We start from the raw sequence: 27,480 nt of genomic DNA, 5'->3' as shown, positions 1-27,480 counted from the left end.
ACCCTACATCTTCTCCTGGGCTTTCCCAAGACCTGTTGTTGTCCTTTGTGATATTTACTTCAATGTAGTACCACACAGCTGTTCAGTTGGAAATGGATTCTCTCTAGGAGTCTACAAACTAGAAGGAAAAAAGAATGGTTGGTGAAAAAACGATTTCCATGTTTTTGTTTAGCATTTACTGTAACAGCCCAGCGTCCTTCACCTTTGTTTATCTGTGCTTACTGAATTTCAAAGTCTCTACATTTGTTCCTTTTATTGAATTAGTCGTAAAAGAAGTTGCAAATTGCACTTTATACTTAGGCTAACATAATTTATCTGCTATTGCAACCATACAAAAATTGGATGGGTTTTTGCACACAACTGTAGTTTAGCTGTACAGGATTTCCTTATGTTTTGGGCTGACTCCATGCTTTACCAGACCGTATCAGTCAATGCCTCCAGGAAAGACTTCCTCACTTAGCTTTACGTTTGGCATTAGAATTTCTTAAACTCAGTAAGAAACACCTTAGGTTTGGGGATGTCAAGCCTATCCTGACTTAGAGGCATTAAAGCATAAAAGTTTTTTTGGCAAGCAATGCATTATTTGGAAGTATTATTTCTGTGGAAAATTCCAATGAAAAACAATTACAAAAAAACTCCAGTCACTGATGAAATGTACTTCCAGTTAATATACAGCCATATATTTTCTTAGCTGTCCCTGCATTTTACTTAAACTTCTCATAAATTGTCTTTACTTTTCCTTGCTCTTGGGCTAGCTTGCTCTGGAGAACATGGTGAGTCTATGTCCACTCTGTCTTTATTTACAGACAGAGCCCTCCTGTCCCTTACCTGTGGCTGATGCTGTGGCCCTCCCACTCCTTCTTTCTGGCGTATACTCTAAAGCCCTCATACACAAATGCAGCAAGTGGGTTACTTCCCTTCCTAGAAGGGAATTCCTGGTTCTATCACATTCCTATTTAACATTTCTCCTAGCATAGGTATCAATCTTTACAGTCATGTTTTCAACACATACTTACAAACTTCCTGTCAGTTTAAGGATTCCTACCATCATGCAGAGGGGAAGGTACTGGGATTAGAAGAGAAGGATTATTGCACAGGCAAGACTGAAGTTATCAGTGCATTCATTACCTGATGAACCAGTCAGAACATAACAATGGGGAACTGGTGAAAGAAGTCAGAGGCTGGACAGCTTGGTTATGTACATATTAATGCCATTCTTAAGTCTTTCCAACACATCCCACTGGTGCCACTTACTTCTGGCTATATCTAATGGTTCCATTGGATTATAAATGCAGGAGAGGAAGAGCCGTCTTTCTCTTGAGTAGCCATTTGGTTAAAATTGCTCTTGGCTTTGTGTTAGCCTACTACTCTAGGGTCTACTCTAGCATTACCAGAGCTACATAAACAGAGAAAGCACTTAAACTGTAATTTACTATGTCTGGAGAGGGCTTGAATGCAGATTAGGGGTACTTACTGCTACTGGAGGCAAAGGACAGACGTCAGATTCTTCTTTAATGAAGACTGCAGAAGCTTCCATAAATTTGGCATAATCGGCAGCATACCATACTTTCAATTCTGTGTGGGGTTCAATTGGCTGTGAATGGAAGAAAATAGCACATGTTTACTTGTGCCAATTTTCCTGTACCAAATAATACTGAAGACTGTGGGATGTGGGGGGTATGCATGTGCAATTTGTGTCCTTATCCAAATTGCATTCTTTGAATCTGTTTAAATTATTAGTAACAGTTTCAAGATTCAAGCACTTTTTGAGCGTTACTATCCACTAGCATTTGACACCTTCTCAGTTTCTAAAAGCAGAAATGCATATGTACAGAGATTTTTGGGGGACAGTAGCAGGAAGGATGTCTCAGCCCTTATGACCTTTGCTCAGTGAGATCTATTTGTCTGTGATGTCCAGGCATCCAGCAGTCTTTCCAAGCAACATCCCATGCCTATTCCTAGATGTTTTGAAGCCCACTGGACACAACACTTAACTATAGGGTACAGGTAAAGGAAAAATGCATCATGGCACTCACATAGCATGGGTACAGAGTTGATCACTATGTGGACTGCAAGTCAAACTTGCATATTTCCACCCTCTGGCTCTAATGTGTGAGGTTCACTATGCACATGCTTTATTGCACCTCTGCCCCCCTTTCACTGAAGCCTTCCCACACAGGTCTAAGGGAGCCAATAATCTAATTTTTCACATTGGTATTCGATAAGCATGGTAGGTGAAAGACAACTTAGATTGTGAATGCTGACAGATGACAGGTAATTGTGTGTGTAATGTCAAAAACTGAATTTTTAAACTCCCAAGCACAAGCCTGCTTGCTAAGTACAACTAGTATGGGTTGGTTGTATGAATTGATAACACCTGACCTGAACAGAAAGGGTATGTACTGAATCCTCCACTCAATAAAGGACATGAGGCAGAGCCACCACCTAGGAGACCAATCATGCATTGTACTCCTGCATATAGTCTATTTAGATGGACAAAACCCAGCACGCGGGAGCTCCACAGAGGCAAATGCCAGGGGATGTCCTGGGACCTTGGCCAGTGACACCGGTACCCACAGAGAGCTGCACAGCATGATATGGTCATGACTTTCTGCCAACATTCCTGGACCAGCAGCTATCTCTGCTGTGGGAAGCTGAGACCCAGTCAACCTGACTTCAGAGGGAGAGCAATGCATCAGTGTGTGAATAGTCAAGTAACGTAGAAGTTCTAATGTCAGTAAAACTGAGATTAAACACCAGTACCCAAATCCACTACAAGTTGTCATTTATTCTGTCTCACCTGTGACAATGGGAGAAAGCTATGGCAGCACCCCTGTCAAACACTCCTGTGACCAGACAGACAGCAACCGTGGATGATTTTTACTTCCTCATAATTCTGTATTTTTAAAATACTTATTTCTAGGGACTGCAGTCATTAAGACAGAAAGTATGCTAATAGTGCTGTTAGTATGCCACTTACATGTATGCTTTTGTAGCTGCAGTTTCCTGTCACTGAAACCCCATCTCTTTGTAAAAACAGTGGGGAGAGGATGCAATCCTTCTACTCCCAACTTAAGAGGCTTTATTCAAAATATCTTGAGAAACTATCTTCATAACCAGTCCTAAGGCAGCCTCATGACATGACCAGCACGGTGTGCCTAAGTGTAGCAAAAGGGGACAATCTGCAGGATGCCACAGTGCTGTGAATGATACCGGGACCAGAGTCATCCCCCATGATACACAGCACAGTTCCAAGACACATTCCTGAAGTTCAACCTACGGACTTCAGCGTCTTAAGTGTACAAAAGAGTAAGTTCTGATTCAAACAAACTTCGCCTGAGAAAGTGGCCAAAACAAAAAAAAAGACAGACTGTATTTTTCATTGTCATTTATAAATAAAGAGTACTTTGTTCTCTCTCCTCAGACAAAGCCACAGCCCAGAATCTCTAACATAAACTGATCATTTCATGGCAACATCACAGTATTGTAAATTCTGCAGTTAAGTCTTCAGATTTAATGAGAGAGGAAAATAGCATGTAAATATTCTACTTAGCACCCTGTTCCTGAGCACCTGGTTACATGCTCAGAATACAACGTGTGTGTCCAAAAATGTAATAAAGGAAAGGAGTGTGTTCCTTCTTTCCAGGTTGAAGTACTGTTGAATGTAACACTGCTAGATAATCTCACCGTGTACCTGTCTGGAACTGAAGAACTTTACAACATTCACGTTTAAACACCGCCATCATGAATGATATTTCTGTTTCTCTCTGCTCAGTTTCTTCACTACCCACGACAGTAAGTACCTTTTACTGGAAAACCCCATACACTGCTTGCTTTACTATGGATTAAGTGATATAAAAGGTGGTATGTAATAAAGATACAGTTACCTGAGTATAATCAATTTTTCATCTGTAAAAGCGTTAGCCTTTCACAACCTTTGCCTATAAATTTCCATCTGGATGACGGGTGAAGCAATGTGGGTTTAACTACCTTAACAGTTGTGAAGTAGACTTCTCCACAGTGCTGATAAGCCACAAGGGTCTGTTCTTCTTGGTTCCGGGCTAGCCGGACAAACATCATCCAGTTTCCACAGTCTTCATTGGGAGTGTCCAGAAAGTACTTCCCTCCATCTTTCAATACCTGAAACAAGGCGGGAGGACAGGAACAACAACATGATAAAACCAGGCCCTGTATAGAGGCACATTAGTTTTCTTTAACTTGGAATCATGGCTATTCCTTACCCTGTCTTGGTCATATGTCCTTTGAAATTGGGGTTGTTTTAAAGTAGGTCACTCTTAAAGAATACTGAGCGCAAAAGAAAGTGAAGAATGAATATCTGCCGAGGCACTCAGCTACTAAAATAACTGTAGGCCTTTGTATGTATTTCCAGTTTATATTTCATCATTTTTTATGTTATATAAAGATAATGTTATAAGAACTAAGTGCTGGCAGGTAGAAAGATAAGCTTTATGCCTTAATGTATTTCCTGAGTACTTGATAATCTCAAACTTTTGTGCTGTATTAACGCTACATTTTGCACGGAACAATTGTATAACTTGTGTAGTAAGTCAAGAGATGTAACATACAATATAATGGCATTTTAATAGTCTTCTCTTTTTCCCCTTAACAATGCAAAGTAAATACAAATGAACAATTGTGCCAGAAAGATTTTTTTTTCCTGCTTTACTTCATTCTTCCTAGATTCCTTTCCAAGCGAAAGCCTCTATGAGGCAAATGCTCCCGACTTCATAGAAAACAGTTGTTTTTCTGCAGCTATGCTCTCAAACATGGACAGCTAAAGCTGCACAAAAGACATCAGCACAGCATGTATCTGTTCTACTAACCAGCTAAGTGAGCAATTAATTGCAAACCAAGTTGCATTTCTATTGCTTCTTGGAACTATTTTATCTAACTTTGTCATGTTTCCAATGAAAACACCTGCCTGCTGGACAAGTTTGGTCACATACTCAGAATGCTGCTAAGGAGAAGTCAAAGCAGCTGCTGTTGTCAGGTAGGAAATCTGGGGCTCTGGTCTCCTCTTCTGAAGAAACAGCCCATTTATCAGCCAGAGCTGTGCTTATCACTGCACAGTTTTAAGCAAACGGGGCTGACTGATAGAGCATAGGGTGTGGTTTACAATGTTATGGAGAAGAACAAATCCTCTCTGGTGTCAACATACCACGGAAATCCCACAGAAGCACCATGTTACTTTCCTTGCAGACCATTCACGTGGCTTCCATTAGCAAATGAAGTTTACAACAATTACTGAAGCTATTTCTTGTGCTCTCAAATGAAATTACAGAAATATCGGTATCTATGCCTTCCTCCACAACAGAGTGTTTTCCAGTCAGTCCCAAGCTTCTGGAGAAAGCTCAAATGAAGGCAGAAAGCATGTCACAGGACAGCTGCTGCTGGTCCCTCTCTCCTGGGGGGGTGACAGGGCCTGATATGAAATGCAGGCTCGAGAAGAACCATGGCCTGTCGGGAACTCCTGACAGAGGCTGTGGCTTGACCACAGACTTGCCATATGACAGAGAGGTGTGCCCCAGCATGACCTCGTGCAGCAAAATGCGGAGACCGGGGTGTAGAGCATGATGATCAGTTATCACTCCCAAGGAATTCCTGTGGGAAAGGATGTGCATGCAGCTATGTCCAAGCTAGGCTGGTCCTCAGGGCCCATTATTTGTGCTGGATAAAGTACAAACAATAGTGTCACAGTCCAGATGAGATGACCAGTGTCTGCACACGCAGCAAGGGATGGTACCAGCCCTAAATAACAACCTGACTAAATAAACTGAGTTAGAGCCCTGTGTGTCAAAGTTTATATATATAATCACATTATTAAGAAGTGCTTTCCCATCCCTACACTGCTAAGCAGATGCCTTAGTGCATATTTCTGCCACTGTTGCTAATTCAGGGCACAAACTTAGCCCTCCCAGTGGCATGGTATCAAGTACAAACCCTTCTGTCTTATTTGGGAAGACAGCACTATCCTTGGATACTTCCAGTAACTGTGCTGTGAAAGTTTACCAAGAGGTGTTAGACTGATAGGTAAATCAACCTGGAGGTTGTAAAACTAGAAAGCAGGAAGGCAAACTTCTAAAAAACACAGCATACAGGAACATTTTGGTACTTCAGGCTATGCTGTGCAGTCTAATAATATGATTTCAATTCATAGAAACAGATCAGAAGTAAAACTAATAATTAGATTTGAAGGCAAATTGACTGGTTAAAATACAGAAATACATATGAACTGTTAAAGGCACATATACACTTCATAGTAAGTCACCGGGTTTTTACCTGCAGGACTAGCCTGCTCTCATCATAGCGGGTCAGTTTTGTAGACAGTTGACCAACATAAGGACCAAACTGTGTTCTCTTCTGTATTACTTTCTTTGCAAATACTCCAAGGACTGTGAATAAAAAAAGACCAGTCTAATATTAATATAGGCATCACAAACTATTTGTTGCATATTTACCATTGTGAAAATGGAGATAAACACAATAGTGCTGAACACATGAATTCTTCTTCTAGACAAACAATAATAGGTAAATAATTCTAACAGGAAGAATCTGAAAAGGATGTAAATATGTACAGAGACTTTTTTAAAATGGATATTGCATTCAATACGAGTGTGCCTAAAATCCGTGACAGGATATTAAACTGAGTACATAACACAAATGTGCTGATACTCTTCAATCTACAAGCTGATGTTATCATACTGCTGTGCTTGTTGGCATGCTTTACAAGGTGGTTCTCTCCCAATCTGAGCAGAGAGAATCTACAAAACCACAACATCAGCTATCTTAATCGTTCCATTTGCTCCCCTGCCTAATACCAATGGTGTGACACAACAGGCAAGACACAACAATTCCAGAAACGCAATCTAGGCAGAACTAATTTTACACAGGTAGCTGTGGAAAATTTGCACGCTAGGGATGTGGTTCCCTTGTTCAAGTTTGGGCATTCAAACTGCCCTGCCCTCAGAATGAAACAACAGTCTTTCTATAATATGAACCGAAAATGCTGCAAAAGGTAAATTAATCCCCTGTGTTCCTTTGAGTTTGCAGGGGGTAGGTGAGGGATGTTATTTATCATTTTGTTTCTAACCTCTTAGTGAATACTCTTTCCTGTTTCGCATGCTTGGGGACAAGAAAAAAACCCATGTAATAATGCACGGCTGTTACTATCAGGTACAAATTCAGCATTCATTAAACTTGCATTGACTGAACAGGGCTAACTGATTGCTCACAGCTAAATGTCACACCAGCTCTGGCTAATGTCCTGCTGTCAGTCTATGCATCGAGGTTACTAGAAATCAGTCGTAAAAAACAGTAGCTGAATGTGAGCTTTAGCTGTGCTCAGCTGTAAATAAAGCAGTCTTCATACTCTTAATGCCCAATGATTACGCCTTAAGTTATTCATGAAAACAAGCCAGTGTTAGTACTTTTGCCTCCTCTTTCTCAAGTGTGGGAAAAAAAGCTAAAATACTTACTCTGCTGGTTTCCAGCTCGCAGCTCCAACACTCGCAAAGTCAGGTAATGAGGTAGGGTGAGACGGGCTCGGCTAGGAATAACCCTATCTTTAGCCCTGATGAGTGGTCCGTGGAGTTTGCATTCTCCTATAAGGCTTTTACCGCAATCCTCACACCCTACAAATCCAGAAAAAGGAACCTGTTACTAAAAATGACATACTGCTCTCCAATTTAGTCTCTTCTAATTTTGTCACCTTGAGAACACATCATGAATAACCAGTGCTTTTCTTGACACTACTGTTCTACAGAAAAGATTATCTGCAAGCCAAAACTGAACTAGGAAGGTTTGAAATAAGACCTCCAGTTTGTGCATTCTCTCCTGTGCACATCGGTGGGTCCTGACCTCCAAAGATTTATACACATGTTCATTTGGAGGCGTCGCAAACCGTGCCTTTGAAGACCAGGATGGCAGCAAAACTGGAGCTCGCAGCGTGTCCGCCTAAAATCAAGGTGCATATATTTATATTGAAATAGAGAGAAGGGCAAAGTCGCTAGTAATGACCAAGGTAATTTGCAGAGATCCAAGGAGTCCAAGACAGATCACTGTGACTTTGTGAGCCTGCACAGACCATTCTCAATAGAAGACAAGACCCTTGGTCCACCATGAAAAATGAGTACGATGGGTCTTAAAGTCACAGCTCGGTCGGGAATCACACAAGGGCAGCCTTCTCATAGACTGTACTGCCTGTGGAAGTAATCAAAAGGGACACAAGGCATCTCCCAGTCATTGGTTCACAATAATGACATCTGCAGGTTGAACACACGAACCATCCAGAGAAGTCACTGATGAGAAACACCCATCTGCAAACTGACTTTTCCCCAGCACAGTGAGGTATTTTTGGTTCAGTGTAGCTCAAACTGGTTGCCAGGGGAACTCATACGGAGCAGCGACACAACTGAGCAATGAGACTCTCCAGCAGAAGGTCATCCCGGCACTGGTGTCATGCAGGGTGATGGGAAAAGGGGGACTTCTTGCACAAAACCTTTTTATAGACAGTAGAAACCAAACCAGCGAGCCTACAAAGCTTTACGACTGAGTTAGAAGGAAAATTATATTGGTCATCCATGACTACCTCGTTTTGTTTTACTTCTGAAAACTCTGCTGAGCAAGTCTATTCAGTAAGCGACAATAAGCAGCAGAGGAGGGGAGCCAGAACAGCCGAGAGAGTCCAAGGGAGCCACGGGACGCTGCAGCAGAGACTGGGGCATGAGAGGTGAGGCTTCACCACAGACAGGGGCTCGTAGCCAAAGAGAGGTCAAGAGAAGCATAAGGGCTCAGGAGGCACTGCCTGGAGAGACAGCGGAGATAGTCTTTGAGAAAGGACAGTAGCACCATAAACGCCATATTCAGGGTAGCTCAAAAAGGTTTCAGTTTGTAAACACAAGTAGGCTAAATGACATGCCCTTGACAGTCTAGTCCAAAATGTCCCCAAATAAGCCTGAAGTGTTCCTACTGAGTTCTTTGGGCTCTCCATCAACTCTAAATGAGGAGGTAGACTTGCATGTTGGTCAGGCTGCAGGCATTGCAGTAGTCCACATTTTTCAATAATTTGGTGACCACATAATAGTTTTCTTTTGCCATGGCTCCCAGACTGCCCACCTGCACTACGAATAGCTGAAATACATGATTTTTTTTGCTACTGCTACAGATAAAGAACATGCCACTCTACAGCCATCACTTAAAATGCACAAAAAAAAAAATACAGCTGCTTTTTATTGTTACACACTGTTTTATGTACCTGAAAGTCCTTTACAGCTAGGCTACAAGAAAAAAAAAATATTTTCTTGGTGATTTAACTTAATTGGCTTTTAAATAAATTGCCAACAATCTATGTCTTCTGAGGGCAACAAAATTATGGGGGCTTCCCGAGCTTAACTAGAATAATAGTGACTTTGTCTCAAGTCAAACAGCTCCTGCTTGGAGAGCTGTTGTATGCAAACTGCCGAAAAACATGACCAAAAGCAAAATGGAGACAAAGAACCGCTGTTAGAGGAAGGATGTATCTAATCGTAAAGTACACGACCTTATCAATCCATGCCATGCCTCTGTGATTCATCACTACTGAGCTCCTGAGCAAACCTTCCAGCCACCCCCAGGGCAGCGGAGGCCCCAGGGTGGGCAGCTCACGGGAAGGCTGGAAAGGGAAAGCAGGGAAAAAGGGTCTCCCTTGAATCGGCCTCCAAATTCAGCACTCGTGCCCCATTAACTAACCCGCCTTGGTCCTCCGCATCCAAGTCTGAAACTATTCATGCAGGGTGGGTGCTAGGGCAGCACTCCTCCAAAATCAGGGACAGCTTTGCATCCGAATGGGTGCCGAGCATGCCACTGAGGTTAGTGGCCCCAGAGACGGCTCCCCAGGCAGCATGCCTAACCGGCACGACGACAAGGCTGTCGGCTAGCGCTGAATGAAATCAGCTGCAGAGCTGGAAGAGGTTTTTAAGCACCATCCTAGTACGGCTTGGGATTCTGACCTGGCATCGCTGCGCAGGACCTTGAAAATACCCCGAGCTGCCCAAGGCTCGTTCTAGGATTTTCTATGTTTCATTACATGGGATATGAAGCAAACTAAATGACTTAGTTACTTAACAGGCATCCTGGAGTTACATTCGCTACACAGAATTTCTGACCCCACACCAGCATGTTAGTACCCTGACTCTGAATTGACTGCACACTAAAAATTGCCGGGTGTGCCAGAAGCACGGGATTGGACCACTGTAAACATAATAACTTTAGGGACTACCCTGGGGAATGGGGGTCTTCGTAATCTCTTCCCCCCGAACTAACAGTGCAAAACTGTCAAGTTCACATTCTTCCTCAGAGATAATTACAGAGCAAGTCACGATCCCGTGTATTTCAATGCTAAATTACAGATGCCATTCGCGAGGAATGCATACATTATCACAGCTGCAGCGTGGCACCGGCCTGCAAAGCTCACACAGATTTTATGCCCCCTTTTAACTTGGCTGCTTAAGTAAAATGTAACAACAACAGGCTCAGAACACACCCTAACCTGTTCTGAAATATGGAGCATCCATCTATGGAAACAACACACACCTTGTCGTATTTGCACTAGGAATGAAATACACTTGGTTAGAAAAATCACTTTCTGCGAAGAAGGTTTTGTCTGCTTTTTGTTAGGCGCTTTAGTACCTCACTTGATGCTTTTACAGTTTCCCTGCTCTCTTAAATTGTATTTACACTAACAAAATTAGTGGATTAGATGTCATGATAATTGATAATTGCAGTCATGCAAGAAAAAATAAAACTGCCTCCATTTCTCTGCTTTGCTGTTATTCAGATGAGTAGGCAACAAAACGAAATAAATGAGAATCACAGGAGTTACAAGCTGTTAAAAACCAGATCGTGTCATTTACTGTATCTTTAGAGCAGCAGTGCTATGTTGTCCCCTAGACGGTATGTCTTCATTCTTTCTCTCTGTCTTTCCAATGATTCTGAAAAAGTCCCGAATAATGCCTTTTTCATCTATTTGTAGATAAAACTGCACAAGCTAATAGATCCTCTAGCTGCCAAGATTTTTATTTTGCTGAACTCCACTGCCGCAGCGGGGAGGCAGGCGTACAGAAGAGCCCAGCACGGGTGCAGGTGCAGACTCTGACCAGGTTGCGGGTGCGCAGCCACCATCTTATCACACGGGCGAGGTGCTCGCGGCCTGCGAACCGCTGCTGGACGAGCTAAGAGAAGGGTCCGTCTCCTGTACGCCCCCAGCCTGCTACCCCGGCCCCTGAATGCATCTGCTCCTACTTCTGCCGAGCCATCGGGAGGCATGGTCGGCAGCTCTGGCTCTCCTCTCCCCTTTGGGTCACCAGAAAAATGCACTCCCACCACATGGGCTGACCGAAACACTGGCAGCCAAATTCCCAGGGAAGAGAACGGGCTGTGAGTGTGGCTCACCTGTACTGTCCTCACCACGCTGGTGCTTCCCCCCAGTGCAGGTCTAGGTGACAGCTCTCCCTTTGCTGCAGACTACAGGCCGGCAGCCTCAGCACCCAGCTTGCCTCATCCTCCAGACGGGGCCAGGGCCGGCCACGCTGCACGGGGACGAGGTCCTGCGGCCAGCAGCGGCCAAGCTGGCACGGCGGCTCAGGCCAGCTGGACGCGAGCACAGTTAACAAACTCAGGTTTCCAAAACAGCAGCACTGTCCAAGCGCCGTGCCACCCCCACAGGCACAAGCCCGGCCTCGGGGAGAGCTCATTAGCGTGGGCAAGGAGCCACAGGCTGCAGTTACACAAAGTCTGTCTGCAGAGATAACGGGAGCTATACATAGCCATACTAGGAACTGCAATCTCTGTCGTGGCAGCTCGAACATACCACCAGCTCCTTAACCAATCAGCGGAAGAGCACCACTTTTTAAAACCAGTTTGCTAAAAACGAGATGCCTATCAGGCAGTCCTTCCTGCGTTTTCTCCGACCTCTACTCTCAAGCGAGACGTTACAGTACCTGAACACTTCAGTGGCCCACAAGATGCCTGCGGTATGATGTACGTGCCCTGTGAAGCCAGAGGGAAATAATTCCTTTTAAAACGTCCACTTCGAGCAAAGACGCCTCGCAAGAAACGATCGCCCGGCTGAGCAGCGCTCAACATTCGCTGTCCTGTTTTGCAGCATTAGAATTAGTTCCCGTGCGCAGAGGGAACAAAGATCAGTGTACACAGCCGTCCAAATCCTAGCCTAATTACAATCATAAGATTTGCATAGCAAACAACAGTAATTTATCCCAGAGTAAAACTGTATGGCTCCGTTAGCTGCCTTCAGCTTTCACGCAGAGGAATGCTGCGTACATACCTTGTGGAAATTTTCTGTCTAACATACATTGCACGTGCAGCGTGTGAGCCTTGGTTCTTACACAAAGGCACACGAGGTTTCCCTGCCCTATGGTTTGCTCTGCAGCACTCCTCGCTGGAAAAGCTTGAAAACTTTGTTCCGCAATAGAATTTATTTGCCAAAAATTCAAAGTAGTCAATTAGCAAACAGTTAATCTCAAGTTATTTTCACATTATTGTGGGCCACTGCCACACATTTTCTCGGTAAAAAATGTTTATGAAAGAAGCCTTTACATGTCTTAAGTTTGACGTGCAATGTGCATTTACAAAGAAGCTGAAACTCTCGATTAATAATTCATGCTATTTACAGTATAGTAAAATAGAACTCATTATAATTACCAGAATTCAGAAGAATTTTATTAAAATCCCAATAACTTCTGATATTTTGTCATGCTAAAATTTCTACTGACTGATTTTCACTTTTTAACTGTAATAACCGATTCCCTAGTCCAACATGAAAATAGATGAACATTTCTTCAATGTCTCCTTCTCATATCTCTTCTATCTTACACAACAAAACCTTGTTGTAGCAGAGAGTTAAAACTGCTCAGCTCTGCACAGAAAAAAGAATAAATAAATAAATCAGGAAACCACGCTCCGGGCTGATGTTGCAATCGTAACTGCTCACCTGAGCAAAGACTGCAAACTTGCACATTCATGCACCACATGGCATATTATTTGGGAAGCGGGTATTGTATTTTCCATAACCCTGCACCCAAAATAACAGCCCCCAAAAAACACAAGGGGGGCAGGGGGGAAAAAAAGGATATTTACTCCTCAGTGCTTGAGAGGAAAACTTCCGATAGATTTCAAGTAGTGAGTTCCCACGTCTTTGACACACGGAGACCCTGAAGCCTCACAGTCTCTACCTGGTGGCACCAGCACAGACACTGTGGGACAGGGTGCTGGGGCAGCCTCGGCTCCTCTCCTGAGGCCTTGCCCTGCCGACTGCCATCCTCCAGGCTGCTGGCGAGCAGACCAGGGCCCCTGCGATGCTGGTGGAGGGGAAGGAGGAGTCCTGGTCCTGCGCAGGGGTGAGTGGCACCCTGCGAGTGAACACCTAGGCCTCTTTTGGGGCCCCCTCTCCCCAGGGAGGAGAATAGTAGGTGGTTTGCAAACATCCCAGCAATCATTTATAATGTTAAACATATTCATAGGAATGTGACCTCACTCTACTAAAATGTCAAACTTAAAAAATGAGGTGCTATATTTGGAGACAGAAACAGAGAAATAAACCAGCAAACATGCCTTACTGCCACCCTATATGTTCAGTCAGACCAGCAGGTCAAGCTAATTCCCAAAAACTGGGACCCAGCACTGCAGGTGAGCCCAGCCCTTAGGCATCCTGACCCAGACACTGATCTGCAGCAACATTTTCCCTCTCCTCACCTCCATCCTCCTCCTGCCCCTGCCTTCGTTCCCAAGAGAAAAGAAGATTTGGAGGGAGGGTACATCCTCGGGTCTCCAGGAGATCATCTGTCAAGGCACCCACTCCTGCCTCGCAGCAGTACGATGCTGTCCAGCCCAGCTGTTGTTATGGAAGGATGCCTCTAGAAGGAAGACTCGGCACTTATCTGACTGAAAAAAAAAAAAATCTTCTAACGCAAAGCACACATGTATTTTCCTGGCAGACACGAGTTCAAGTATGTAAATTCTTTAGAACTCCAAAACTATTTGTTATACAAACATATACATGATAACAACAACTATGATTCATTATTAGTTCCTAATAGGGAGTAATCACGATGAGAGTCGAGCACATCTGGGAAGTGCAAGTTTTTCGCCTGGCAGCCACGAAGTACTGTGACAGGCATAGCCAGAAGGAATTTAATCACCCTCCCATAAAAAGTCATCCTTCTACCAACCCCAGTGAGGCTTTCTACCGTGCTCCTTCTGTCCAGCAAATCTTAGAAGCAAACCAGTTAGAGAAGCCTCAAGGAGCGCAGCCAGGCTGTGAAATTTGGCAACATGGCTGCACGCAGCAGCTTTCGCAGGATCCCATGAAGCCTGTGCAGCAGAAGGATACCTGTGCTCTGCTGTATCTTGCAAACTTCACGGCTAGGAGGGGGAAAAAAAGAAGCTACCTTCACTGTTCGAATGCCTGAAAGGGTACTGGCTTATAGGACTTTCCTGCAAACCTAAGGAAAAAAGCTAACCAAACAAAACCAACCAGGAGGGAAAATATGTAGGTGCATTCATCAAGTTTAACTTCACTGTGCAGTCTGAGCAACCGGTTTATCAAAGCTCTTGGTAGGTTCATTTGTCTAAAAATGACTTGAGATCAAAGCACCGATTGAAATCTAATTTTTAAAAAAATAATCTTTTTCTGGTTGTTCTTGGGACTAAAATGTACGTGTCACATTTCTGGTACACCACATGGGGTTTGGTTGCTATCAGAACCCATGTACATAAGGAGCACAGTTCAAGTGAAGTCACTTCCCGTAGTTCACATGTAATAGCTTCTAATCAGCGCAAACAAAGAGACTTCTCTCATTGCTGAAAGCTGAATACATTTCAAACTATCAAATTGAAAAATTGGAGTTGGATTTTTCAGCTTTTTTTTTTTTTTTTTTCCCCTCCTCCTCCACTGGCTTGGAATGAAGTTGTATAAAATTAGATCCAGAAACAAGGAAGGAGGTTAACAGCAAATTCACTGCCATTTTTTATGAGGAACAGACTCGGTCAGCGCAGCCTGGCCCTAATGCCCAGCAAAAGCTTCCTGACAGCCAAACCCTCCTGCTGCCCTCTGCTCATCCCACCCCCCCGTCCTGGTGCAAGGCTGTGGCTCCTGGCTGTGACTCCTTCTTGCTTTAGGTCCTCACTAGCACTGTCCAAACTGCACCTGCTTCCATGCTGTAGACAGCAAAGCTAAAATCCCCCTGTCCACGAAAATACAGCCAGCCATCAAGGGAAACATATTCAAATTACTCATAAGCACCTTGTGGCTCCCGGGACACATTTTGGAGCCCCCTAATCTACACCTCATAGAGCAGAAGTAGCTTTAATTGGTCTTGAGCACTTTTCTTTCGGGGAGATTTTTTGGCAGGCTGGTTGATTTATTTTAGCGTCAGACCTTTTAGTGGATAATACCAAAGCTACTGTTGTAATTTAACACAGACACCAGAATCTTCTGTATTTGTTCTAGCAAAAAAAACCCCAAGCACGTATGTCTAAATACACATGCACGTGGCCACACGCACCACATCAAGTGCATTAATAGGTGACAATTTTATTCATGGCAGGTCAACACCACAGTTTAAATTCTCATAAACAAAGTGCAGTGATTCTAATGACTAATGCTTAGTATTAATTAGCTGAAATATTTCCAACCCTTCCAACATTCCCTTAAAAGGGAACCTTAGATTGGGCGTCTCTCTCCTTCAGTGAACTTGGTTGTTACTGGCCACCAAGTCCAGATGTCATCTGGAGGAGACTGGTGGGAAGGCTTGCTGACAAAAGCCACCTCTCTCTAGGAAACCAGCCCAAATTGATTCTTGCTCTTCCACTTGTGACACAACTGTCAATGGGGACTTGAGGGAACTTTCCCAGCAAAGACACTAGTGGCTGGGATTTATGTCCAGCTGCTTACTGGTAGACAGAACCTGGCAGGTAGACAGGCTTTGTAGCAGGAAATATGAGTTTACTGTAGGATACAATAAGGAAGCCTGGCATGACAGAGAGAGGAGATGCTGAATTCATCTCTGCTGCTGGAGAACTTGAGGTCTTTAGGGCAATTATGAGTAAACGTAGCAAGCTACAGGTACTGGGAATGAAAGCGCAGTGTAAAAACCATTCGACCCACTTCTGCAGGTAAAAGTCCACACACTCAACTCTACTGGTGTGCAAGCAGCCAGGTCATGAAAGAAGGAAGTCCATGTGGAGAACTGAACACATGGACACTTAGGACTGGTGGGGGCTGAGACTTTGGAGGGCCAATCCTGAAGGAACAGTCCAATCCATACTACACTGAGTGGAAAGGAAGTCTGAATAAAACTGGAAAATCAGTAACTTCCTCAGTGAACCATCCAAACCTCCTACTGGTACTCCAATTCACCCAAGAGAACAAAAAAAAGTTAATTTTTTTTTTTTTTTTTTTTTTTTACTGATGTAATGAATCCTAAAGCTTATATTTAAAATACTGCAAATTAGGAGTCTTCTTTTAAAAGCACTGGGTTTTGTAAATGAAGTGTCATTAACAGCTTAGCAGAACAGCTTTAGCTCTTATTATGCATCACCTTCATTAACAGAACACACAGCCAAGAACTTCTGTTATTATTTGCCTAACTTCCAACATGAAAAGGATGCTTGATTCCCAGCTTCTCTGGGAATAGAACAGGTAGGAGACTCTCATTCTTAGCCTTTATGATCCTGTTAAATTATTCTTCTCTTTTAAGGCATGAAGTGATTTCTCTAAAAAAGAACATAGACATCGGGAAGCTCTGCTGCTGAACAGACACTAAATGTATTTCTATGAAAAAAATACTCACACATGCAAGTGTTGTTACCTGTGTTTCCATTTACTTGTTCTCTTTTTCCTGAGATCTAACACACGCTTGTTTTTTCTACTCTAAAGACTTTCAATGGGAACCACAAGATAATTATCAAATGTCTTGACTGATACCGTACTAAAGTATTTATATCCACCTGAGCTTCTTTAACAGACTGATTAAGAAAGGGTAATAAAATTGGCAGCAACAGATTAGGCAGCAGCATAGTACATTTCCCTTACAATAACTATTCTCCCCAGGCATAAGGACAGCCTTGAGTCTAGTTCTCTATAATAGAGAATTACAAAGTACGTGATTACAGACTATTATTGGAGGATTACATCCGAGAGTTCCAAAATTTGTGGGTTTAGAAAAAATTGCAGATTTTTTCTGCAGATGAAGCACTCTAAACTCAGATTATAATGTATCTCCATAAAAACCTATTTATTCTCCTGTTGACACTCATCTTTGTTTGAGATTAATTAAACCCAAACACTTTTTCTACATTTGTTTCTGATTAATTTGTAGTTTATTTAAACTATTTCCCAAAGTCACAAACCCAAAAATAACAGTAGTCGCTATTACTAGAATGTAAGAAGCAACCTTGCAAAGCAAAATTGCAAAAAATTTGTTCCTGTTCTCATACTTTCCTAGCTCAAAAAACAAGATCAACAGAGGGCAAAGGCATCACCTTGGGGGAAATGCACTATTCCTCAGATATGTATTTGTATAACCCCGATCATTTAGCATGCATATTTACTTAAAACTCTGTATGATCACATATACCATTTTGCATTTGGTATATCTTACTCTATTTGTTAGAAATAAATTATTTCATAATCCTTCCACTTCAGCATTGCCAATAGGTCACAATAAAATTCATATTTTATAAAGAAACTTGATGTTAGAAATGGCAAAAGGACAACAGTCTTGCCAAAACATCCCCATGTACCTCCCTACGCACCTCTGCCTAAATGCAGTCTAGTAAATTAAACATAACACGCTCTGCCTTGCCTTATCGCCCAAGTAACAGAGAACACATGCCACCTTCCGTGGCACACATGAATCATCTACTTTCCTCTCCATTATATTAACTAGAATAGCTCTGATCAACTGAGCTTTCTATGACTGTAATTCTTTTGTATTTACACCAATACAACTACCCAGAAACCCTCGCCGATCAACAATCAAAATTTTCATGACACATCTAGACTATAATATTAAAAAGACCAACAAATATACCTCCTTCCCAACTTAAATGTTAACTTTAAATTAGCTTTAGCTTTAAATTTTAGTGGCTTCCAATGTCTATCATGTATAAATACACATAAGTGAGATCAAAACCCACACTTGACACATTTGGATAAAAATAATGAAAATAGATCTTACAAACATCAATATCAGTCTGCTTGAGCTCAATGTTTTTACCTCTGTTAAGTCTTTGCCTTTGCTTTTTTTGCTTTTCTATCTTAAAATCTTGGAAATTTAAAGGCAGATGCCACAAGCAACAATGCTGACACTCTGCAGTTAAGCAATGTATTTTTATTTTCAGGATTGCAAAGTATTCTAAAGAAGGCATATTTGCATATGGAGCCCCAGTGCTTCCAAGAAAAACAGATAAGTTATCTGCTGCAGAGAGGAGCAAAATGAGAAAAAAAAGTCAAATTAGCAGCTCAAAGTCACCCAAAGCAAAAATGCCAGACCGAGGAACACCAAGTACTCTGATAAAACGTGAAAGTTCCCAAGCACTTCCCCCAAAATGAGGGGATTACTCAACAGTTTTCAAACAACCGCACACATGCACAGACACTTTGAAGCAGGTTTGCCACACAAAACCAGCAATTCCGACTCGCGACAGTGATTATTCTGTTTGGAGCTCGCCCTTACACTTAAACTGACAAAGGAAGAAATGACATTACTTTACTTTTTTTCCTGCAGTCATAAGTTGGCCACACCTGAAAGTTGTAGCTACTTGGGCTCAGAAACCTTTTTCTTCAGTCACCACAGAAACTAATATAGAAACTCTGGCGATTTGTTCTCCTGTTTTCAGTAGAAAATTTACATATGAATTACACACCAAATTCCTTTGGTCTGATAAACTGTTCTGGACTTGCATGAAGAAAATACCGCTTCTTCATTATCATCCTCCTCTTGCTATTCTTTGCTGTCTTTACAAAAAACCTGCACATCTAAAACCAGCAAGCGTAGCAGTAAGTCCATCTCTTGCCTTGAGTCTATGCATAGAAACAGAGGTTTGGAAATACATCCCTGTTTCAGGGGCTTTTAGATTCCCAGATTTTTCTGCCAGACAGGCCCGCTTGTTAGTCCCTGCCTTGTGTGTATTAACACAGCAATTTGTACCAGTCAAGAAATCATCTGATGCAATTTGGCTGATTCTGAAATACATAAATAACTGCATATAATAGCCTACATAAATGACTGATATTCAGGACCTGACTGCAAGACCCAAATACCAAATTATTTCCTATTACATTTCATATTCATTAATCACCATTAGATAAAGAAGAAATGAACATACACAGAGGCTAGAAACAGCACAAGAGTCACTTAGGTGTTTCCCAAGACAGAATACAATTCAAACATTGTTTTTGCACTTGAGAACACAAATGCAAACATTTCATAATCGCGCTATGTATGGGAAATCAAAACAATCCTTACCTTATTTAAAATGGCATTTTTAGTAAAAAGTCAGGCTGTGCTAGTACAAGGTGGCAGGAACCATGCCATCCTCCTTCAGCAGACTTTTCCAAATGCCTCTGTGTTCAACTAAGTCTAACTCCGCTCTGTTTTGTTTCCCCAGGAGGACCCATTCAGCACCATGTGCTCCTTTTCAGCTGTCAATAAACAGAAGCGGTGAATTCCCCGGCGCTTCACAAAGCTAGTTAGGCATAGCCATTCATTTCTTCAGGAAAACAGGGCATTGATTTCAGCAAATTCCCAGGGAGCAGCTACAACAAAGAGATCAAAGACCCACCTCCTTTCCTGCGCGGCTTTGGCTGGCTGGGCCAAGAGGAGCAGCGACAGGTTTCCCGAAAAGCGGGCTCAAGCCCCAACGACCACTGCGTGCTCCATTCACACCCGTCGCCTTCCTACGTTCCTGGGACAGCCCCCGGCGCTAACCGTGACAAACCCCTACATTCAGGCAGCATAATATACTGCACGCTAGTTCATCCAAGGATAAAAAGAAAAACAAGCTCCAAGGGAAGTCTGTTGCTTCCCTGACCAGCCGAGCCTCAGTAGCTGACAGACATTTTACAAACTTCTCTCTCTTTTTTTCCTTAGCTTCTCCATCTAAACCAGAGAAACACTTGCTACCTCAAATTTATTGTGCCAAAACTTCACTGGGATGTTGGCTTTTTTGGTTTATTTCCACAGGCCTGAAGACTTAGCTACTGGAGTTTGAGTTCTAGCTTGCATTGTGCAGCCATGACATTTTCTTTGTGCCATTTGCCCCAGACTGCAGTGGTTTTTTCCTAGGAATCTAAGGGGGTTTGTTCTGGTTTGGTTAGATTTTTTTTTTTTAATTATACATCTAGTCTTCATTAATGCGACCTGGAACAAGATTTTTAATCCTAGAATTTGACCGTGTATTGAAGCAAGCATTAGTGAAAGATGATGCTGTGGTCAGGCTTAAGGACTGGGTGGTTAAGCTATGGTCTACTACTAAACAAGAGGAGCCAGAGACTGTTACCTGGTGCTGAGACTACCTGGCATCCGCTCCATGTGTCTAAATGTTCCTCACCTCCTTCCCTTTTCCCCCACAACCGTTTGGTTACATCCAAATCCCTTACCTGGAACAGAGCCTGGTAGATATTATCCCCAAAACACGCCTTGGTGTTGCTTGTTAACACAGGCCAGTACTAAGCTGATGGGCCGGCTCTGTACTATTTACATAAAAACAGACATAAAGATCCAGAACCATTTCACATCTGCACAGATTTGCCATTTAATTCTTTAGCGTTCTCCTGTGCACTGACATTTTTCCACAGCACTACCTGGCTGTCACGAACCCCACATGCATGTACACTCCCACCAGCTGGAACCTGGAAAGTCCCCTCAGTACTGGCACTGCCTCAAGGCTATTCACACACCTTCCAAGTGAAAAGACAAACGTCTATTCCTCTAGCATGACCGAGTATCACAGGACCTGGCTCAGCACAAGTGGTACAAAATCAAGAAGACCAGGGACAGGTGGTAGGGATGACTGATCATTGCATGGAAGATAGCTGAGGACACAAGGAAATACAGAGCTGCAGAATTATCTAGGTTGCAAGAGACCTGTGGAGATTAACTAGCCCAGCCTCTTGTTGAAAGCAGGCCCTTAGATTTAGTGTTACCCAGGGCCCTGTCAAGCCATATCTCAAATATTTCCAGTGTGGGAAATTCCAGCACTTCTCTGGGTAGCCTACTCCAATGTTTAATTGATCCCACGGTGAAAATGCCTCTTACACCCAGGAGCATCTTCCCTGAAGCAACTTGTGGCCATGGCCACAAGTCATGGTGCATGCCTGGGGAAAGGAAAGAGTGCTTCCACGTCCTTCTCCATAACCACTATTTTTGTACTGGAAGACCATGACTAGACCTGCTTGAGCTTTCTCTTCTCCAAGCTGAACACACCAAACTCCTTCAACCTCTACTCAGGTGACAACTTCTCTAACCCACTGATCATTAGGAAAAGCATGAGAGAGGTGCTGAGCTGAAAAGAGAAAAACAAAAACTGCCAGGGCATAAGTTAGCTAAAACAGACAAACCAGCTTAAACATCTGAGTAGAGTTGAGGAGCCTTAAGTGATTTTGACCAGGACCACTGTGCAGTCACCCTGCCCTCCCTCCTTTCTTTAACATTTCACTCCCAACAGCAGTTTTGCCTGTGGTATATAATAGTCAGGCATTTTCCTCATTTTAGAGTTCTCCCTGTATCTAAATAACACTTAAGCGTGCCCCAAAATTGCCAGTTAGCAGATGAAGCTCAAAAAATGCACTTTCACAAGTAACTCCAAGTACAGATATCACCTCCACAGGCAGCTCCTATCTGCCAGTAAGCCACAGGCCACTGGTTACAGTTATTGGCCAAAAAAAAAATTGTTTTCTTTGTTCCTCTGAGGAAGTATTGGAGACCGATAAAATAGGTTTCCGAAATTCCCCTCTCTTACACTGCACAGTGTGCAGCCAGGCAGCCCTTGGAAGCAATGGTAAAAAATGGCAGCTGAGGCACTGGAGGAACTCCAAAAGAAAGCATGTAGATCAGATCAATAAGCATAGAAAATGTACTTAAAGCTGCAGATAGCTTAGGCTAGAGAGTGTGCGAGTATCAGGGAGACCTGAGCAGTAGTTTTTTGTGGTAGTTACGAGAGCAGAGTATAAGGATATGCCACTTGTATATTCTTTGCTGTTGAAAAAGAAGGACGGATAATAGTGATGAGGCGTGAGATTTGGATGCAACTTGGATAATAATGCCTTGAAAACACAGGAGTTAAATTCACAAAGTGATTAAAAAACCCCAAGAACATCACTCATAGTAATCTGGGATGGTATTTGTGCCAAAGATAGCTAAAACATTTTAGATAGAATTGTAATTTTAAGACTCAGTGAACCAGTCTGTTCTTATACATGGGCCAGATTTTTACAATTTTACTCATATTAAGTCATGCTTTACTCAAAGAATAATCCCATTGATTACAATGGTAATATTGTTCCACAGATGTCTTGGAAAAAACGCAAATGTAAAAGCAGACTTTATACTTAAGATAAAAGGCATCCATCATGAGCACATCTGGGAATCTGATAAAAACATATGGTACAAAAAAATCACTGTGGGATGATGGAAATGTACTTACATAGCAGGTCTGTGGACATGTTTACAGATCAGGCAAAGGAAACCTACATAAAATAAATGAAAAAAGAATGATCAGTTTTCTGAACTAGCACTACTCATGTTGAAACCTCATGCTAGTTATCATACGCATAGTTTTTTAGCTCTTTAGGAAACGAGAGAACACATCTAGGGAAATGTAAAAAGGAAGAATTTCAATTTGTAGACGAAAAGAGTAAATCCATCTATTTCTTACTTCTTAATAAATGATTCCACTTTGTTGCATAAACAATGTGAACCGACGACACTAATGCAACGCATTTTAATTAAGAGCAGTTCACCAAATCTCACATCTTCATTAACATTCATTATTAAAACAGAATTTTCAGGCGCCGTGTATTTTACCCCATTGCATGCCATTCTGTGTTTAAGCCTGCTATTTCTGGTATTCATCTTAAGACTCCTCACCCTTGCAAAGTCAAAGGGAATATTAACTAAATATAGGAGAAGACATTTCATTTGCTCTCTTGAAAGACTTCTGGAGACTTCTAGCTTTCTGCTGGACTCTGTTCATTTTGTTCCCTTCCCATTCATCTGCTGGTTTTTGACTGGAATTTTACTGTAAGCACATAGGAGCAGAGTCTGAGTTTTCTGTAGCTGTCTGAGCAGTGTCTAACACAGTGGGATCTCAATGTGTGCATGAGGCTACTTGGAGCAACAGAAATAAGGTGGCACGTAATAATAAGGGGGTATGCAAATATCAGTACGAATCACACCAGTTCATGCCTTTTTGTTGTGTCCTGTACAAATCTTGAAAATTTCAGGCAGTGTTTGAAGGTGTATGTATACGATTTAAGGTGAAAACTTGACTCTGATGAAGACAACAGTATTTTGTTGCTGACTGAAATGGGTCAAAGAAAACATCTTCATTTTTAAAAGTACAATGATTGTTAGTAAGGTACTTCCAAACTAATGGGAGCTGGTTGGGAGAACTGAGGGAAGACGACTATGGAAGGCAGCAATAAAGATGACAGGAAAAATGGATGGCAAAGAACGATGAGAACTGAGGAGGAAACAGACCCAAGGAGAATAAAGAAGTGGTGAATGGAAAGATAAGGTGAATGCTGAGCACGATGAAGCAGAGAGGAATCAGTGGCCTGCTGATGAGAATTTGCCAAGGACAAAGCGTGACTCTGCCACATTGTCCGTAAGCAGGATGAGGAAGCTGAGATCCAGCCACCTGCTGAAATCTATGAGGACACTTTGGTTCCATTTTCAAGTTTGAGAAGACCAAGATAACACTTCTAGGGATCCATTGCTAGCACCTAAGTTGCCATCTTAGCTTGAGGATGTGCCGTTTGTCCCCACATACAAAAGCAGCCATACTGAGCATTCCCCCTAGCATTTACTCAAAACCATGTACATGCAGATCATCATTACTGGGCAACATACCAAGTATGCTGATTACATTAGCAAGTTAACAACTGCTAAACTTACATACCCTCATTTAAGTGCTTGCAGACCCAATCCCAAGTCTAAGACACGCAAAGTTACTAAATCCGACTTGCTATCTTACCATGTGTCTCATCACAACATAAAGCCCCAAGGATTTAAATTGTCAATCCTAGCATAAAAGACAATACATAAAGAAAATAACTTTTACAGATACTCTGCACTCTGGAATTTGGAAGAATTCTGACGACACAATACAAAGAGCTGCCTGGTCTTTCCTTCCCACATGCCTAAAAGCCTATGCTGCTTTCACCAAGCAGAAGACAAGCGCAAGCTTTGCATTTTAAAGAGTGATTTGCAGTGGTGGGTGGTGAGGGGTAGTTGACAGGTATACTGTAGTCTTTATTGCAGAAAATTCATATTTTCAACACAAACCCAAAAAGATTCCTCCCAGCTTTGGGCTGCACACATTCCCTAACATCAGTGGGATAAAACTGACAGGGAACAGCTCATCAGAGACCTTCAGCTGGGAAGACACTACAAGGAGAGATGCTTCAATTGCCCATGCACAAGCATCCTGTGTCTTTGGAGGTGCCCTAGGACATTTGAAGCATCCACGTGAGGCTAATTGATAGCTATAATGTTGATTATACAGGAAAAAGACCAGGAGCTAGAAGCCAGGCAGGGCTGCCCAGGGCATCTCAGATGGCACTGGACACTTACGCTTCAGCAAATTAATCAAGTCCTGCAATATTGCAGTTTGCCTGGTTTTACAAGAAGCCAGGCAGAGAACAGACAGGCTGCTGGTACATCCCTTCTGTCTGAGATCAAGGGGCCTGCAGATTGAGGCACAAAACACAAGCGCTAGCACATCAACTTCTCTTCTGTAACCTCTGTCCTCTGCCAAAACAGCTGCTGCGGTGAACGTACAGCTTATAAACTGGCTTTTGCCTCTGACTGGGGCTGTGTGTAGATGTGAGCGGGAAGCAGTACGGGGGCCCATGCACTAAAAGGACATCAGTGAGGAGCGGCTGAAGGAACTGGGGTTGTTCAGCCTGGAGAAGAGGAGGCTGAGGGGAGACCTTATCGCTCTCTACAACCACCTGAAAGGAGGCTGTAGTGAGGTGGGAGTCAGCCTCTTCTCCCTGGTAACAGGCGATAGGACGAGGGGAAATGGTTTGAAGTTGCACCAGGGCAGGTTTAGGCTAGACATTAGGAAAAACTTCTTCACCAAAAGGGTTGTCAGGCTCTGGAATGGGCTGCCCAGGGAGGTGGTCGAGTCCTCACCCCTGGAGGTATTTAAAAGAAGGATAGATGAGGTGCTTAGGGACATGGTTTAGTGGTGGGATGGCAGGGTTAGGTTAAAGGTTGGACTCGACGATCTTAAAGGTCTTTTCCAACCAAAGTGATTCTATGATTCTATGATTCTATTCTATGATTCTTTCCAGGTAAAAACAGCCATGCTGAAAGCAGGCTTTCTAAGCAGCAAGTGTCTAGCCTAATTTCCATCGGCCAGAAAACGCTTTCTTTCTGCAAAAAAAACTACTCTGCAGTTTGATTCCATTCTGGCTGACAGTGAGGCACTTGTCTGTGGTGTTAATTTCTAAGAATTCAGGCCTTGCAGAGGGCACAGTGGACTTTAATGGCATCCATATGTGACTGTACACACACCAACGTCTGTCATCCCCAGAAACAGCAGGCTACATGTTGTCGCTGTCAAAGCATTGCCACCAACTACTAAAGACTTCATCCCCCCACTGAATTACTAGGCAAAATTATTTCATTTTGCTGGCATTCAATCTGCAGGGCAATTACCTGGTAAACCACCACAACACAACAAGCTCTCCCCTTCCATATGGTTTGAGTCAGCAGGATACCTTCGTCCCCCACATCTGGTCTGCAGCAGTCTCCTGCCATGAGAAAGTCCAGCCTCAGTCCACCCTCTCCCTGCCCCCTCCATGTCTGCCATCCAGCCATGTTCCAGTGACACTGTGGTCCGCAAACGTCCCAATTAAGGTTTGGTTGAATTGTTCTGTGGTGTCACTTTGGTGGTAGAGGAGGGGACATGGAGAAGAAGGAGCACATACACTAGCTGGGACAGAAGACCGTACCTCTTGACACAGAGACTGCAACAGGTCAGAATGACATCAGCAGGACTCAGATGAAGAGTAGCACAGTCCAGAGCAAAACAAACACCTATGAGACACCTCCACTGCAATCAAAAGGCTAATCTGCTGCTGGGGGGGGGAAGGCTGGAGGGGAAGGGCAGCTATCAGAAGCGTGAGGAAATTCTCCATTCACTTATTACTCAGAAACAGCTTCAAAAAAACACAGCAGAAAAGTGCTATTGCACAGGTTGGCTCTTCCCTCCCATCCCTTTTGCCCATGCTAACAGGGCTGCCTTTTCCTGCAGTCTGGAGGTGACACTGCCATCTACCTGCTGTCCCTCACCGCATTAAAGGCGCTTACCAGCATGGGCAGGTCACCTAGGACATGGTCAAAACTACAAGACTCTGCTGCAGAAGGTTTGCCCCAGAGAATGCAGACACTATGAAGAGGATAACCATAAATCAACAAAGTGTCTATCTCCACAGGCCATCAAATCCTGGGGAACTTCCTCTCTTTTTCCCCCTTTGTACAGTCCTCTGATGAAGCAGCATTACCAGCAGCAACCCTGTAGTGCCCAAGTCCAGCCCTTGGGGAGGACACAGAGACTACAGACCAAGAGGGAACACCTCCGTGAGGGCATCCCAAGACAAGCAACTTGCCAAACAACAGAGCAGCAAGTGCACCAACACAAGGAACTCTTGTACTCCTCTTCTAGCAGTCAGTTGGGATGTTATCTCTGACAGGGTGAGGACAAGCACAGCAAGGTGTATCTGCAGAGGCAAGGGAGTGTAAGTAGAACTGCAAGTTCCTCATAAGCTATGCCAGCTCCTCCCCAGGAGTTACCCTCAATATGGACCCAGAACTGTCTGTCCTCCTAGCTGCAGAAAACCACCACTGTAAAAGCCCTCTCCTGCTTGAAGGTCACCCCTCTGGTGCATGAGGGTACCTCTTGCGTAGTGTATTGCCCTCCAAACAAGGGGGCTGCGACACACACAGAGTCATGGCAGCCACTTATGCTGTGCCAACCAGGTCTGCTGGTTTCTGGCCACATCAGTCACTTGTCAATCTAAACTTAGGTGGCTGGCCAGTGGCCATCCTGGCCTCAGTTTAATAGTCCCATTGGCCAGTCTTCAGTGTTTTCACTCCTTGTAAACCACATTGACCTTTACATGAAGTGTTGTGGGTATATTGGCCAAATCTGCTGTGCTGCCCACACACCCAA

At 43.2% G+C, this 27,480-nt stretch overlaps 1 protein-coding gene across 1 annotated transcript in view; it reads right to left on the bottom strand.

The window, feature by feature from the left end:
• The window catches only part of PLAGL1 (PLAG1 like zinc finger 1), a 28,086-nt gene extending 5,319 nt beyond the window's left edge, over positions 1-22,767 (bottom strand). Inside the window, exons 1-5 of the mRNA XM_035899894.1 lie at positions 22,723-22,767; positions 7,497-7,652; positions 6,301-6,413; positions 3,991-4,140; positions 1,475-1,594 (exon numbers count right to left, since the gene is read on the bottom strand). Coding sequence (XP_035755787.1) covers positions 1,475-1,594; positions 3,991-4,140; positions 6,301-6,413; positions 7,497-7,652; positions 22,723-22,741 — 558 coding nt within the window. The 5' untranslated portion in view covers positions 22,742-22,767. The remainder of the gene's footprint in view (positions 1-1,474; positions 1,595-3,990; positions 4,141-6,300; positions 6,414-7,496; positions 7,653-22,722) is intronic.
• Between the last annotated feature and the right edge of the window lie 4,713 nt (positions 22,768-27,480).

This window comes from Egretta garzetta, unplaced genomic scaffold (genome assembly GCF_000687185.1).
Source record: "Egretta garzetta isolate BGI_Z169 unplaced genomic scaffold, ASM68718v1 scaffold397, whole genome shotgun sequence".
Lineage (NCBI taxonomy): Eukaryota > Metazoa > Chordata > Aves > Pelecaniformes > Ardeidae > Egretta > Egretta garzetta.
The sequence above is the reverse complement of the archived record's forward strand: the minus strand, read 5'-3'. Positions and strand labels throughout refer to the sequence as shown.